Source organism: Ambystoma mexicanum, chromosome 7p (genome assembly GCF_040938575.1).
Source record: "Ambystoma mexicanum isolate Mex_15411 chromosome 7p, UKY_AmexF1_1, whole genome shotgun sequence".
NCBI classification, from domain to species: domain Eukaryota; kingdom Metazoa; phylum Chordata; class Amphibia; order Caudata; family Ambystomatidae; genus Ambystoma; species Ambystoma mexicanum.
In genome coordinates, this window is record NC_090939.1 from 475764231 (window position 1) to 475780581 (window position 16351).

At 41.8% G+C, this 16351-nt stretch overlaps 1 protein-coding gene across 5 annotated transcripts in view; it reads right to left on the minus strand.

Moving 5' to 3' along the window:
* Nucleotides 1-14313, minus strand: part of KDM6A (lysine demethylase 6A) — a 1954130-nt gene extending 1939817 nt beyond the window's left edge. For all 5 annotated transcript variants that reach the window (XM_069636498.1, XM_069636499.1, XM_069636495.1 and 2 more), the window contains exons 1-2: nucleotides 13831-14313; nucleotides 13604-13667 (exon numbers count right to left, since the gene is read on the minus strand). In XM_069636498.1, coding sequence (XP_069492599.1) covers nucleotides 13604-13667; nucleotides 13831-13994 — 228 coding nt within the window. In that variant the 5' untranslated portion in view covers nucleotides 13995-14313. The remainder of the gene's footprint in view (nucleotides 1-13603; nucleotides 13668-13830) is intronic.
* Nucleotides 14314-16351: the final 2038 nt, after the last annotated feature.

Genomic DNA, 16351 nt, shown 5'->3' on the forward strand with positions numbered 1-16351 from the left:
GAACATAAAGCTGGATTGGCCCCGATTAGATGCAGTGGCCATCCTGGCAGCGATATCCGCTCATAGCCCGTCAGAGATGTGGAAGATAACTAAATCTGCATACACTCCACAGATGGCGTTAATGCGTAACCCAATTTCAGAGGGGAAGTGGATGGATGGAACACTTTAATAATAATATATTTGCCGAACGAATAACAGAAGACTTCTGTATTATCCCTTTGAAAGCTGCAAATTGGCCTTTGGCCTATGATCAAGAGGAATCAAATTTGATTAAATAAGTACATTAAATCTAGGGCTCTAGGTGCTGATGGGCTCATGAATGTCATCTTGAAAGCCCATCCAGAACGGTGGGCGGATGTCTTGGGTGCAATCTTCCCTTGTGTTATTGAGATGAGATGTATCCCGAACACATGGAGAGGCGCTATAGTCATAAGGGCGATAGAACAGACCCTTGAAATTATAGACCAGTCGCCCTTTTGGGTGCACCCGGGAAGATTTTCACCTCTCTCATCCTACAACAGTTAAATCTGTGGGTAAAAGGTAGTGGCCGTTTTGATAAGCAGCAGACGGGATGGCGCAGATCGGAGGCGTGTGAGAGGAAACAGAGTGTAACTGCCCCTCCTTTTTGCTAGACCCGATGGAAGATATTTAGGAATTTCGAAGCTTAAATCAGAAGGGATATTTGACAGATTGGATTACAACATGTAAAGAATTGAAGCAGGGGTGAACTTTGCCCCCTGCGTTATTTAACCTCTATATCTCGGATCTCGACTATACTTTGGACTCGGTTCAAAGTTTACCTCCCTGTGTCAATGGCTACCCCATACCTAGATTGCTCTATGTGGACAATCTGGACCAAACTCCCATAGGACTGCAAAGACTGTTTTATAGATTTGCCGACCTACGACAATGAGAATTTTTTTTTTTTTTTTAAATCAACTGCAGTAAACATTTTGATGCCAACTACAATGAGGTCAAAAAAAGTGAGGCAATATAATGGAGATTTCATGAAGCAGAACTTTAGAAGATTGATTCCTATAGATACTTCGGTTTCAAATACAACAATGCCTGGGATAAATATATTATATCAGCATTAAGATCGCGAGAGGAAGCATTGGCCACTCCAGGGCGAGTAATTCATGAAGTTTGGTAGCTTCTATAGCTTACTTATGATACGTGGCTTTAAATATTCCTAAAACGATATGAATAGAATTAGTGATATTTTGGAAAAAGTATTTGCCCTCCCCAGAGGTTTCCCAATACAGATTATTCGCTGGGAGGTTTTTTGATCCTTAGAGGCGGTTGTAAATTGGAAATTCCCATCAATAGATAGGAAAACGAAATAGCTGATCATAACACCTTTTTTTATATATTTGTTAGGCAGAAACCTGTGCAGTTCCCTCTGGGACCACTGCAAAAGATTTAAGACTACAGGTGTTTGGCAGTAAACCCACTTGGTAGCAGTCTGTACCACCCAGATTTACCTGGTAGCTGTGGCTGAGCAGTCAGACTTCCCTCAAGAAGAGTTAGGCAGTATATAGAGCATACATAATAGGTACAGAGGCACAGTAGTACAAGCAAACACTGACCAGAGCTAGGTGTAAAAGTATATAATTATTTATTTAAAAGACACTCATAAATTACACTAGCACAGAAAAGGTAAGCAAGTCAAAACACAGTCACTATTACTTATATGTACATCCCTAGTTATTTGTTGGACAAGTCTAAGTTAACACCACTTATTTCCAGACAGAGGTGAGCGCTTAACGTTAGATGGCACTCCAACAAGTTAGTTAAAAAGGGAGGGAAAAGGCAGAAGTAATGAAAACAGCAAGGCAAAACACTTTTCATAGGTTCACAGTAAGTGTAGGAAGGCAGTCTATTGAGGAGCAAGGAAGTTCGGTTGCTAGGCCCACTTTAGGGAGAGCCAGGCGAAAATATGTCCAAGATCACACAATGTCACAAGTCTTTACAGGTGAGTAGAAAAGGTTTTACTAAGTTTAGAAAAGTTTAGTTAGGGTGTCCCAGGCTTGCCCAGGTTCGAGAGCCGAGGGCTAAATCTACTTCGTACAATCGGTGGCAAGGGAAGCCGGGCGGAACACGGTACCTTTAAAATGGAAAGGATCCTCCAGTGGTGGCAGTTGTTCCTGGTAGTGGGTGCAAGTCGCGGCGTCGTCCAGAGGAAGAGAAGATCTCGACGTGGAGGAAAGCTGAAGGTCGTTGCACTACCAGGGAAGAAACCAGCCGTGGAGTTTTCCGGTTAAAAGGATGTTACCTCTTTCGCGGTTGAGGTAAAAAGTGGTATCCCGGTTGCAGGGGTGCTTGGCACAGGCAAGGTGGCCACGAGATGCTTCAGGGAGGCGAAAAGAAGGCAGAAACTGGTTGTCCCCACCAGTCAAGGGAAGAAGACTCTCCAGGCTGGAGATCTCCTCTGTCGTTGGGAAAAGTGGTGAGACGGTTCCGCAGGGCTCCACCGGTGGTGTCGTCTTGGCAGGTCGGCTCGGCTTCTCCCTCTTCGGCTTCTTAGGTCCTGTGGCGACTTCTGAAGAACCAGTCCCAAAAACCCTGCTTTTATGCAGCAAACCCCCATTCATACAGCCTAGCTGTCACTCAAACATGCTAAGTGGTGAGCGGGCCAATCACACCAGAGTGCGACATGAGTTGGCAAGGCAACTCAGTCCAGGGTGCATAAACCCCCTCCCACACCCCCTGTGGTACCTAGACAGAATGGCACCACTTTGGAGGGCTTCTGTGTAGAAGCCAGCCAAAAGTGGAACAAAGGGCTCAACGTTGGGTTAGAGTCACAGAAGAAACCACCTACGCCATTTTAGAATCAAGTCTTGGCAAAAAATACCAACCGGAGAATTAATAATAAATAAACCGGCGGTATGTTTGAGGCTACCGTAAATAATTAAATAAAGGTATTAGCCTAAAACAATGGGAAATCCCATAGGGAAATATTCGCGGTGGAATATTTCAAGTAGTATCCACTGCCACCAGCCAAAACTCGATCAGGGGGGACGGAGACGTGCCCCCTCGACTAACAGACCCCGGGGCAATCGAATTGCCCCGGCCAGTACGTCCACAATATGGTGGTTGGTACTGGTTCTGTTCGGGATTTGTGACTAGTAAAGTCAATGGTGACTTTACAGACCCAGGGAGACAGTAGTCAGTCCCAGGGTGTGGAGTCTATGTTTGGGGGTCACTATGACACCCCTGTGTTACTGCACTGAGGGTGCTGTGTAACACACATTCAAAAACCAATGATAGCCTATGGGGAAAAAATACCCCATAGCCCATAAGCACATAGCAAGTCACAGAAACACTCAAGTCATGTCCAAGAGTGAGGGTAAAAGAGTCTCACTCTTGGCAGGAGAAAAAAATAAACCCCAAAAATCGAGCAAAGCCGCTGGGGGACTCACTAGGTTAAGAAATTCAGCCTAAACAGAGAATTCTCCCTAACAATATTCAATGTGCAAAAGGTTAAAATAGATATCAGTGTCAAGTTGGATGAAGGAGTGTCTTAGGATTGCTGATGGTGCAATAGTTGATAGTACTCTGCTGATTGAGAAAATCCCCAGAAAGCAACAAACAAGAAAAGTTAAGGGAAGCAGACTGGATAAAAACATGGCAAGAGTGTGATAAATAAATATAAGTTAAGAATTTTAATGGTGAAGTGATGCCAATCAATCAGTTCCCATGATACGTGAATACATTCCCAGATGCTACAAGAAGATCTTATTTTCTAAGATTTCAACTGAACCTATTACTCACTAAAGAAGTGGTGGGAATAATGGCTAAAAGGGAGGGGAAGACTGATCACAGATATTGTGATAATATCTTGCAATTCTTTCCATCTTATAGTAGAGTGCAAGGCATAAAATAAGCAGTGTTGCATAGCAATTTGCTATGCAATTATGTAGGTTTGCTACTTAAATTGACACTGGTCTAGCAAAGCTAGCTTTTTTATTTAAATGATATAGTTTATACATAAACTATTTATACAGTTAATACAATAATGGCTTTTTTCAGAATCAATACAGCAAAAGAAAAGGGGAGAAAGAAAAAAGAAAAAACTTAGCATCATGATCCCAGATATAAATGAAACAGCATAATCAGTTAAAATCTTTAGACTTATTATTTTCCAGACCTAGTATATTAGAAATTAATTGCGTGCGCGTAAAAATTGATTTTTTATCTTGACCGCTCAGCATCTGGTCCAATCTGGAAGCAGCCTCTAGTTGATATGTCTAAATGCCAAAAAAAGGTACCAAATAGGGATCTCTTGTGGGCAAGCGCAGGACAAACCATAATTAAAATGATGCAATGATTCCGGGACATTCAGATCCATACAGAAGCGAGAGTGTCTTTCTGATAAAGGTAATTGTCTGATTTCAGTTAGTCTTTCTCGTGTCAGAAGAATGTTCAATCGAATTTTCAAAAATATATCTCATACTTTTGGGTCTGGAAATAGCCTCAGATATATAGGAGGGTCATTGTTGGCTCGTAAATGAGCATTACAATGAATATTCATGGAACACTGATTTATCTTCGATTGTCTTCAGCCAGTCGTTCCTTTGCAACTTTACTTTAGCATGTTGGGGGCGTTGTATTAACATGTCAAGTCAAATGTCTTCATTTACCAGTTTCTCTTTCAAATGTTTGATCCACAATTTCAATGTAGTGCTATTCATTGCGTCATCCATACTCTATAATATTTGGATATCTGGTGTTTTTTCATCAGCGAGCACCTTTCACAGAAAATCCAATTGCTTACAAAGGACTATAGAGGCCAAGGACTGTGTTGCGATTTCGTGCCTTTCGAAAGTTCTTTGGCAGTCACAAGATTTTCCACCAAAACGTGGTTTCTAGTTTTTGCCAATTGATATTGCCTGCACCCAGCATAGCTTCACTCCCATAAGTGATAATGGGAATCGCTTTGTCAATAGTAAATTATTATTGGTTTCATAGAGAACTTTCCGTATTTTCTATGAAGCAGGCATCCCTGCCTTGCCATAGACTGCATTTTTCCTTCTACGTTAGTTGCCCATTTTTTCTCGTTCTTAGATTGGTTAATTAAAACTCCTAGGTATTTAAAAGTGGCGAGGCCACTTCTTCCACTATTTTACTGTCGATTGAGAACTTATGTTGCCTTTTTTTTTTTGTTTGGGTGTTGCTTTGTCAGGGGCATATATTTTGGGGGTTTTTTGCGTTAATTTTTAAGCCATTAAGTTCCAAATAGTCTCCCATTTTCCACAGACTCACTTTTAGACCAGATCTCGTTTTGTCCACGAGTATGAGGTCATCTGCGTAAATTAACACCGGTATAGGGACAGAGTTAATTTTTGGTGGATTTAAAGCAAGGTCTTTGATATATTCTTCGAAGTCCGCTGTAAATAGACTATACAAGGTTGCTGCAAGTGGACAACCCTGTTTCAGTCCATTCCATGTTTTGATTGGCGAGGACGTCAGTCCATCAATTATGAGCTTTATTTCAAATGTAAATAAGTGTTTCATGCGATTGAGATTAGGTTGGTTATATTTTAATGTAAGTAATTGTTTTACATGAAGTGTGTTTTGGTTGATTGCATTGGAAATGTATTTTTGGGGTTTGAATTTTGGCAAAATGTTTGATTTTCCAAGCCAAACGCTGCAATATGTATACAAAATAAAATAAAAAGCAATCGACCTCGAAGGTGCTGATGGCCAGGGTCTAATTATATTGGCTCAAAATATGTGTGATGCTGAAACTGTACTTGTAAGCTGCTTGAGGTACACCATGGTGCCTAACCAATAAAACATTGTCAACTTTGCTAAATGTTAGCCTCTTTCAGTTTTAAAGAGGTGACTAGTTGAATTTTAAAAATAAATCAAGTCAGCTTTTACTTACATTTTACCACCTTATTCAGACTTGGACTTTCAACATAAAATATTCCTGGTAGAAACAACGTATAAAGTGCCTGCTGGTGGAACAAATTTAAGGTTGAATGAAAAGAACCAGCCCCTTAGCAACCTTAACAATGAATGTGAATATACTATGTGATCAGGTAGACTGAGGTGGCCTCTGAGAATGGACCATCTCCAAGGTATCGACCCAGAACAGTGAAGACCCAGAGGCAGAGACCCTGTGACCAAGTTCTGTTAATGTTGGGGTTAGGGAGGTATTGAGGGAGGGGTGGGTAAGGGTACTTAAATGGATCAGTATATGCTATAACACAATGCACTGTACTCAGTTCTGTATTAATAAAACAATAAAACATTACAAAAAAAATGAATTTGAATATAACAGGCTAAAAATTGTGTTGGTACACTAAATAGGTTTCATTTTCTAGATTGTGAGGGTATATTAATGTACATGATGTTTAAAAGGCTGGAAAGAGTAATTTTATACCTCAAAGTTGGAGGATCCCTCAAAGGAGACTATCCGCTCAGCCTTCAAAAGCAGCAATTTTGGGGGGACGTAAGGGGAAAGTAAAAACTGACACAGGTTTGGTTTTTATTTGATTTCATAAACTAAAACTGAGGTCTCTGACAGCACTCCCGCATGTAGAAAAGAAATGAAAAAGGGGATTTGAGGCATGCCATGAACAATCTACACCTTAAAAGGGAGGTAGAATAGAGCGTTGTAGTGAAGACTTTGCCATAAACAAACAAATCGATAAATTACTTTAAACGAACAAGAAGAAGTTTGAAGTGCAAGTAAGGTTTAACCAGCACTAATGAAAACTAAAAACCATATTGTGAGCTACAAAGTTACCTGCAAAAGCCCTTTGCTGAATGTTGATTCTGAATAGGCTGTAAACACCGAAGCAGCAGTATTGCAACCTAACCAAGCTAAGGCTAATAAACACACAGCATAATTTACTGGAAACGAGATGCGACCATACAACATTTTGGGTTAATGGGTTTTGCTTTGAGCAACGCCACGGGTCAGTACCTCACTGAAAGTTTCTAGGCCTCAGATAGTGCATGCAATTAAGCATTGATAACAATTACAAGGCACTCAAATTTAAACGTTTTTGCCAACTGAATGAATTGTCCAACATTGCCCAATTTATTTTCACTTAATAAGAATTGGAGACAAAGCTGGCCTGTAACACATGCATAGGCAAGACAAAGATTGATACATTGCTTTGAACGGGCTATACAATAGTGAAAAGAGTTACGATTGACGAGGAGAGATTTCACAGGTTTAAAATGTGATGTTCTTGCATGTAGAGTTGTAGAAGTGAAGAAAAAAAAAAAACTTTTCTGGCTTAATATTCTGCAGATACCCAATGTCTAGCCAAGTGTAATGCTTGTGCGCTAAAACATGGTGCCAGTCCGCGGCCATTTTTTGGACACTCACTTTTCATCTGACGAATAACAGTCCGTTGGTAGGCCTTGCAAGCTCAGCAGAATCCGCTGACAACTTGGTAGCGAAGGCAAAGCAATGTCACACAAATATTATCGAAGGAGCTCACTGCAGGGAATAGTTATGGTATTGTCCACTGAAGGACGAACTGGAAAGGGAGTCGGAGCACATTGCAGGTGCAGTGATAAGGGGTACTGGGAATGAATGCGAGGATTAGAGAGCTGGGTTTTTCCACTCTTTGCCACCTTCACTTATGATCTGCTCTTCGGCCGAGGGCAGCCATAACAAACAGAGGCGGGGGAAAGACCCCACAAGAATAAAGAGGCTTATAAGCAGGAGAGCAGTCAGAACTTGAATCCCCGGATGAAGTAGTCTCGCTGGAAGGGAGGACGCTTCGCTCCAGACCCCGTTATTGCGCGTGATCTCTTGTGCCTACCTGCTGGGGGACTAAGCAGTGTTGCACAAGCTAAAATGAAGGGGTCTCCAATAACAGCACTGACGGTGAGGTGCCGTCTATATTATATCCATGTATAACCAACCTTTTGTTGATCTGGTGTCTTATATTTTTATTCATGAGTGTGCAAAATACATATAGAGACCTCTAAACGTGTATATGCTATAATAAACGGCCTATAACGATCCTTTTTATAATCATCCTTATTGGTTGTTATGAGTTATTTTTTGCCTCTCTGAGCCCAATTGTTTATTGTACGGGATTGGCTGGAAACTGGTAAGTCTAAGGTGTTCCCCGAACAGGGACAGATAAGAGTACACCACCAGGTGACAGTGAAACCAACAACAGAAAATCCATATTAGCTCTCGACAGGGTGCCACAACCAGCGTCATGGCCTTCCAACCAAGTATAGATTTGCACTGGACCTCAAATGCCCATTTTGAAGAGCCTGTTATGTCCATTCTGAAAAATGGTTGTTTAAATCTTGGAAAATTGACTTTTCATGCAAGAAGCAGGTTAACATTTCCAATCTCATATACTCTGCTGCTAAAGGCTTTCCTGCACAAATCCAACTTTAGTCAAAAAAGCAACTGACATCTTAAGTATCAGGACAAATCCTGAGTTGTTTATACCATAGACTTTCTGGTCTTAAAATGTAGTATTCCATCATTTAAATAATCTAGGTGTGCAAAATCGTTACGTAAATTGACATTTTCATGAATAATCTCTGCTGCCAATTGAGTAATTCACCTTAGGGCTTGAATCCCAACAGTTCTATTAAACAATTTGTAAAACTATACAATAATGTATTGATGGCTACTGTTATTTGCTGTGGAATAATGTTTTAACGTAAACACATTTACACCCTTTCAGGTCAAAAGATGAACAAAGGACTGTTTTGACACTATGGTTGGAGGTGCAAGCTACATTTCCGATTCTAAAACAAATACTAGCAGCTGGGTGGCAACATCAACCCTACAACTATATGCAAGCACATAATCAGAACCCCACAGCCCGTTCTATTGAAACATGTTTCCCTACCCACACATAATGTAGCACAAACCTTTCCTCATTTATTCCAACGGACCACAGGACAAAGCTGCAACAAAATATCAGTTGCATACAATTTTCACTAAGTACTAATTATTGTACATGTTTTCAATGTAAGTGAATTAAAAAGTTTTAACTATATGTATTTGGTCAAAATAATATTGACCTTTCACATATTACATATCTGAAAATATTCCAAAATAAGAGCAGGCTAATCATTATTCTAAAATACATGAAAAAATATAGTTCACATAAAAGCTTTCATAAGTTATTACACAATCAATATATATACACGATAAAGTGACAGTGTTGTGCAGGCACAGTTAATAAAACAGTATTCAAATCCATATTCAATTCAAAGGCCTATCATTTAATACTCTCACAACTACAATTGTTAAAAAGGATTCTTCACCCGCACTCATCCGTATTAATCTGAACGGTGAACAAAACGGCCCAGACATTTCTAACAGAGTTCCTGTACTGCAGGATGAGTTGTCACGAGATGTTTTAATGTTGGTTCCATATCACCAACTATGCAGAGTTTAAAGCATCATTTATCTGGGTCGCTAAATGTTTTTCCAGGATCTCCCCTGCATGCAAAAGATTTAGGTACAATCGAAGGAAATATTCACAATGCGTCCTCAATGGCGTATCCAAAGTTGAGAATGTAGAGAGTAAGCAATAGCTATGCACTATCAATGGTAAAGAACCAACAGCAGAAAACAGATTTCTTAACCGCACTTGGGTTTTCACACAACTCTGATAACTGCCTCCCTCTATTCTCCAAATTAACCTCTGCCTTTGTTTTTAACTTCAGTAATAAGGACTCCGAAACCCTCTCCATAGAGATCTTCAAATCCTCATGCAAAGATTTTATAACCAGGTGACATTATGTACCCATACATCGACCGAATATGCCAATCCAACCAATGGAAGATTAAGAAACGACTTCCAGATCCTAACTTCCAACATTTCCCATGGTTAATCATAAGATTGAGATTCTATTTCAGCACCATATAAGATGGCCGCGATCACCTTAGCTTTATAAAACCTGATAATTGGAGACACGGAAAATCTACAATATTTACAATATATTTTACGCATTTGGCAGACAAGTTGTCTATTTTCCACTCTAAAACTTTTTGAACATTAGAAACTTATATCTCATTATCACCTATAAGCCATCTGTTTTTTTTCCCCCTTTCCTTTTTTCAAAAAATATTTGATTTTTTTGGAATTTTCAGGTCATTCTCTTCAGTGCACAGTGCTAAGGTGGATAATATGCGCTGAAGACCTATTGGAGTGTCATCAATCAGGAAATCGTCTGCGTATGCCATCAAGCTGATCCTCAGATCCCCCACACTTGGACTTACAAACGCATGTTTTCAGTGGGCCTCTCGCATATCTGCCAAATACAAATTGAACTGGCGGGGTGGGGTGCCAAAATGCAACCCTGCCTTAAACCCATCTGCATCTTTACATTGTCAAATGACCCTGCTCATCCAGCTTAATCAGAATGTTTGTATTGTCATGAATATGTATAATGGAACACAAAGTAGGTGGCAAAACCCAGGCCTTTAACTTATGCCACAAACGTACTCCATTTACAGTGTCAAAGGCTATTAGCGCTGTGTATAAACATCTACTCTGACTAGACCAAGCACGATCTCTCAACATTGACAATACAAGTCCCTTCATGAAACCAACCTGCTCTTTGGACAATATATTTTTCTCGGAAATCCATAGTTCCAATTTTCCTAATAATATGGCAACAAAGATCTTACTGTCTGCATCTAGAAGGCGATCGGCCTATAGTTGGGAGGGATGGCATGATCGCCCTTCTTATATATAATTAAGGGGCATTTGTCTTGTAGCAATGATTTTTGTAAAAAGAATAGTTGGGACCAAACAGGCTTATCAGCTTAAGGACTTGATTCGTCAGACCATTCGGGCCATCTGCCCTAGAAGTCAAAGCCTTATTTATCCCTTATGTGACATCATTTAGCGTGAAATGCAGGTCCCAAACCCGGCTTTCCATAGATCAATCCTTCTCAAACACCCTACTTATAAATAACCCAAAAAGGATTTACCCATTTGTCTTCACCGAATTACTTTGAAATTCTGATTGAGATTCATTATTGACCACTGTCCAGAAGCAATATATTCAGCATTAGCTCACCATCCTTGAGCCATTTAAAAAAAAAAAAAAAAAAAAAAAATCAGTGAGCTTTCAGCCAATTCTTTGGATCCCGAACCAGATTATCTTTCCTATTCTTATAAAACTTTCTTCATTCAGCTCAAATATTTCAAACCACGAATTTTGTGTCTCGGGGTCCTCTTACGTTCCCATTATATAATTATTATATTTAAAAATAACCCGTTTTTTAATTTGAATCAGCTCTTCTAACAAATTTCATATACAAGCTGCCAGCTTCCTCCACACAATGGAATTCCACTCCATCACGCATTAACACAAAATCACGGTGAATGTTGGGACACGTGTAGTTCCTGTAAACAAGCAGCCAGCCAGCAACTGGATGTATGATTCAAAGAAAAATGGTACAGTGAAATGCAAAACAATGTATTCATACAACACGTTGAACGGGGGAGTAGTGCATTTCTATTTTTATTTAACGAGCCCCCCATCCAAAAAAATAACCTTTAGGAAAATGCGTTAATTCAAACCCATGTCTTCATGCGACCAAGCAAAACCATAAAGGTCTGTTAAAATGTATGCCTGCAAATACTGCTTCCTACTGTCGTATTCACTGACCAAAAGGTTTGGTGTTACTGTCAGCCAAACATCTGCACTTTCACAAAATAACCTCTCCGCCCCCCAGTGTGGATATGTTGATTTACTTTATTGTGACATTGGTTGCCATTACTCAACCTTACACAAATCAATACATCTATACAAATAATTATATCAGTAAATCATCCTTTAAAAAATGCATGAAAAAACGGTACTCATTTTTACAAAACTCAAAACAACGTGGACTTAGAACATTTAAAAGGGCATTGATAAAATACAATACATATTTTCATAAAGCACAGACAAACTTACAGTACTTTACTTAAATATCCTTAAGTACCCGTATTAACAGTTTAACTTCTTTAGACCGGACTCTCAACGTGTTGATTACACCAATTGTTGCTGCACTGTCTTAAAAAGAATGGTTCCGAATCCACCAACAATAGATCATATGCAAACTGCCTCAACAACTGGATTCTTACTAACCGAAGAGCTGGACAGTACAAAATGATATGTTCTCGATTTTGAACCACGTCCTCATTATGGACAACCGATTCTCTGTCACACCACGCATTCACCCGTGGGGAGCAAAACTGCCAAATAGACCAACATTGTACAATAACACATCAAGCATCAGAGATCCTATGTTGGTGAATCTACTAATCCTTTTTCGGAGACGAGAAAGTTAACCACAATGCTGATTTGAGTAAGAAGCAGCTGTTTAGTGTACGTCTGATGGCTACCTCATAGGGTGCAAGCAAGCAGAAAACCAGGACTATACACGAAAATGCAGACACCGTGCAGAGGTTTCAAACCAATCACGTGCTCGTGACATTAAGCACCCATGTACCTGATAAACGGGACTGGCCACACTTCAAATCCAAAACACATTACATTTTCAAAAAATATAAGGGCAACAAGTCATGTGTGCATTTACAACAAGCGTGCAAGACACAAATAATTTCCCCATCTCAGGAACAAAACAAATACTACATAACACGAATCACTGAAAACCACTTTGTGGGGCCCTTAATGCCAAATGGGGACATATGCTCTAAGTATATAGAGTGAATAAATGCAGCAAGCAAACGTGTGTTATCATGCAGTTGTGTCTCCTTACGCGTTAAACGGCCACATTATAAGATTTCACTGAAAATTGTTGCAAGAAATCTCAGGGCAGATTGGTGCTCACCGGCCTTCGGTTGAATATCGCACACCGAGCACCTTGGCGACCAAGAATTGAAACCATTTAAATGACAGATTCACAAATCCACATACAAACGGAGATTAGCAACTACCCTCAAGTAGGAGTATCACCACGGCCAAGAAGTGGAGGAAGAGCACGTAGACCAATGCATGCTAGATCACAACATCTGTCATCTGCAACGTTGAATACAACACGTGCTTCCAAACCATTGCTGATGCCGTACCTCAGAACTTAAAAGCCAAAACTTCAAGTTGAGTAACTGAGTCAGGTGGCATTCCTACAATGAAGATAAAACATAACATGCAGCTACGAGATTAAGTTAGTCTGCGTAATGCATTAAAGCAAAAAAGAAACCCAACTTAAAAAGCCAAACTCCTAAAAGAAAAGTCAACACAGCCAGACCAAAAAAAAGGTGACACGTTGGTCAGGGAAGGCAGGGGGCAGAAGATCGTCTCAGGAAAAGGGGCATAAACTACGGCGAGTACGAACAAAGCTGCAAAAGGAAAGTGCATCTTGACAGAGGAAGGAGACATCACCTGTACACGGAGCAAAGAAAAGGTAACTATGGGGAGGAGGTGCAGTGAAACATCACAGCTAAGGAGATACTCAGCAAAACTCAGTGGACCTAGCACATTTTCAAAAGAGAAACTCAATGATTACAGAATGATTGATAGAAACACAAACATTTCCCTTCCAAAACGGGCAGAGGACCCCCACTTACGCCTGCCTCCCCTCGATACTGTCTGAGGCCCCGTACGCCTACATCGCTGGTCCCACTCCCCTTACCTTCGCCAGTAAGGCCTTGGTTCTGGCGCCATCTTCATGAAACCTCAGGAACCCGTAGAGGCGGCTGTGGGGAGATGAGAGAGACAGCGTTAAGGGGCGCAAGCTTCAGCTCAGCGCTAAGAGCCCCTGGCGAACCTCCTGGGAGTGAGAACAATGGTCGCGCAGAGGGTAGGGGGATGAAGAGCGGCATTGGCAGCACATCCCAGCGGAAGGCATCCCAAACCCACCTGTCAATGCCTGCCAGGGACTCGCGCTCGGCGGCTGTCAAGCCCGGGCAGTCCTCCTCCTCCTCAGGCTCGCTGGCTTTTCCCGCCGCCATTTTCTTTTCCTCATCACAGAGAGCAACAGAGGCAGCAAACGCGGCCGAGAGCGACACCCCACAGGACTTCATGGGAGCGCAGCCGCGCGCGGAGCAGCTGTAGGGGACTACTGCGCGACGGCCTCCAGGGGCGGGAGCGGCCGCAGCGGACTAAACCAGAATCTACTTTCCGGACTCCCTGCGTCTGTAGCCGACATGATCAACTCACGGGCGGGGAAGGGGTCCGGTGGGAGAGTTTGGGGGGGGTCCGTTGGAGCTGACACCACTAGATGTTATTTTTTTGTTTTTGACGTATAGAACAACAAACTTCCGCAACCACCACAAAGTTGTTGTAATTGTGTGACACTCGCAAGGCGAACCCACGCCGCCGCCGTGACCCGCTTCCCCCGCCCTCCACTATGCGCAGCCAATGACCGGCTATCACAAGGACCACGTGAACTTTGTTGACTTACGTCAAATCGCCTCCCCCTCTTTTCTCTCTGCTTTCTGGATAGTGAAACCTAAATTGCTGACAGCCCGGCTCTAGTCCCGCCTCCGATTGTCAGTTCCGATTGGGTAGATCGGAGTAGAATTAACACCATTTCTTACTGGCCATAGGTTGGTAGAGTTGTCTTTTTTTTTTATCATGGAGCAAATAGGCTTGGAGTTGCACCTTTAAATGTTCAAGCGCTTGGGTCCGGCGAAGCGTATTACAGAAAACAGACTGGTTGATGGGCTAACGCCGGTATGGAGTTGAACGGCTAACTATCGTTTGCTGCCGGGTTTTGTGTTGGTGCTAGTATACGCTTCCTTTTGAAAGAGATAATGTCTGGTCCTGCTGAACGATCGTCGTTGTTCGCTTGTCAACCTTCACCACTTTCTTTCTTACCGAAAGAGACAGCTGATATGACTTCGTATTTCAAAGGTTAAGAGCCAGTCGTTACTAATATGCCTGAGATTCGAGAGGTTTTGAGTAATTATCTAATTATCTACGGATAATCTTCATTCCTAGTCCCCCCCCTTACTACACACATGTTACAGGTACCAAACCTCAAAGCCTTTTTTTTTTTACAAATGTGTAACATTCCCTTACCCTCTTGCAGCACAGTATCTCTTCAATAGCATTTTCTGAATGTAAGAATGCCTACAATTCGAAAGATGTCTGTGATAGTGATTTAGCAAGAACTCGTTTGAGCGTGTAATACAAGTTGGACTCTGCTCTTGTCCAGTGGTCGCACAACTCACCCTAACAAATGTACATTGCAAGACATATGTAACAGCTTCGTTCTTTTTGAACAGGATGTTATGTTTTGTTGGTTTCTTCATTCCATCTCACGTGCTGAGTCTTCCAAATTGCTGACTGTTTGTGGGTGAGAACTCTGCTCAGGAACAGATCTGGGTGTTTCCTGGCCTAGCCCAGGCCCTTCAGAAAGCTTTGGCAAGGCAAACTTTGCCAGAGCTGCCCTCTCTTGTTCGGGCCCATTTCTTACCCAGGTGATGAGGAAGAGCAGGGCTAGAAGTAACGGTGATAGTTGTTAAGCGTCTTTAGCTAATTACCTCCACATCTCTCTTCCCTCTCCTAGTAACTACATATAATGAATACCAAAGTGGGTTTAAGTAATCAGACCAGTAAGTATGCTATGTGCACACCCTGTCATCTGTTTATTTTTATCAAGTGGAATCCACCTTGCTGCAATTCTGTCTTCTGCAGCACTTGTGTCGAAAGACCCTGCGCTTTGAGTATGTCTAGTCAGGTGATATTATGTCTTGGGTGTCAAGCACCACCCACATTTCTGCTCTACAAATGTCCTGTGTGGACACCCTTGATCTTCATCCCACAAGGTCAACATTTCACTAGTGTACCTCCGTTGGATTTATGGTGCAGAGAAATGCCTGAGACCCCATAAGCCAGTTCAATGGCTTATCGGATCCAATGCCTGAGAGTAGGCACCAATGGCTTTTTTTCCTGGAAGGCCTCCTGTTGCAAATGTATGTCCAAGTGGGTATGGATGCTATTGAAAACCCCTGGCTCGAGCAAGGGTTTGCCCCCACAGACCCCAACGCTCCAGTAGCTCCATGTGGGATGAGACCTGGGTGGTGGGAATGGCTTTTGTTGTAGAGGAAGAAGGAACAGCTGCAAAAGGGAGTGATCATTGTTTGTGTGAAATGATAATCTGCTAACCCCCTCTTATCCCTTGACAGTAACCTGAAGATTTTCTGGTGTAGAGCTATGGCCGGCTTGACTCCATTGTCTCCCGCAGTCCTGCGGTCTCCCCGGATGCAACGTGGGTCAGAGTCTGTGTTGCCCAAAAAACCCTGAGCCAATAGCGCATCTTATTTGCCTCACTGTGTCCACCCTGGTAACCAGTTTTCCTCAATGCGCTCATTCGCATAGGTTCAATATGATCCTCTATAAACAAGAAATGGAAATGCCATTGCTTGCAATGAAA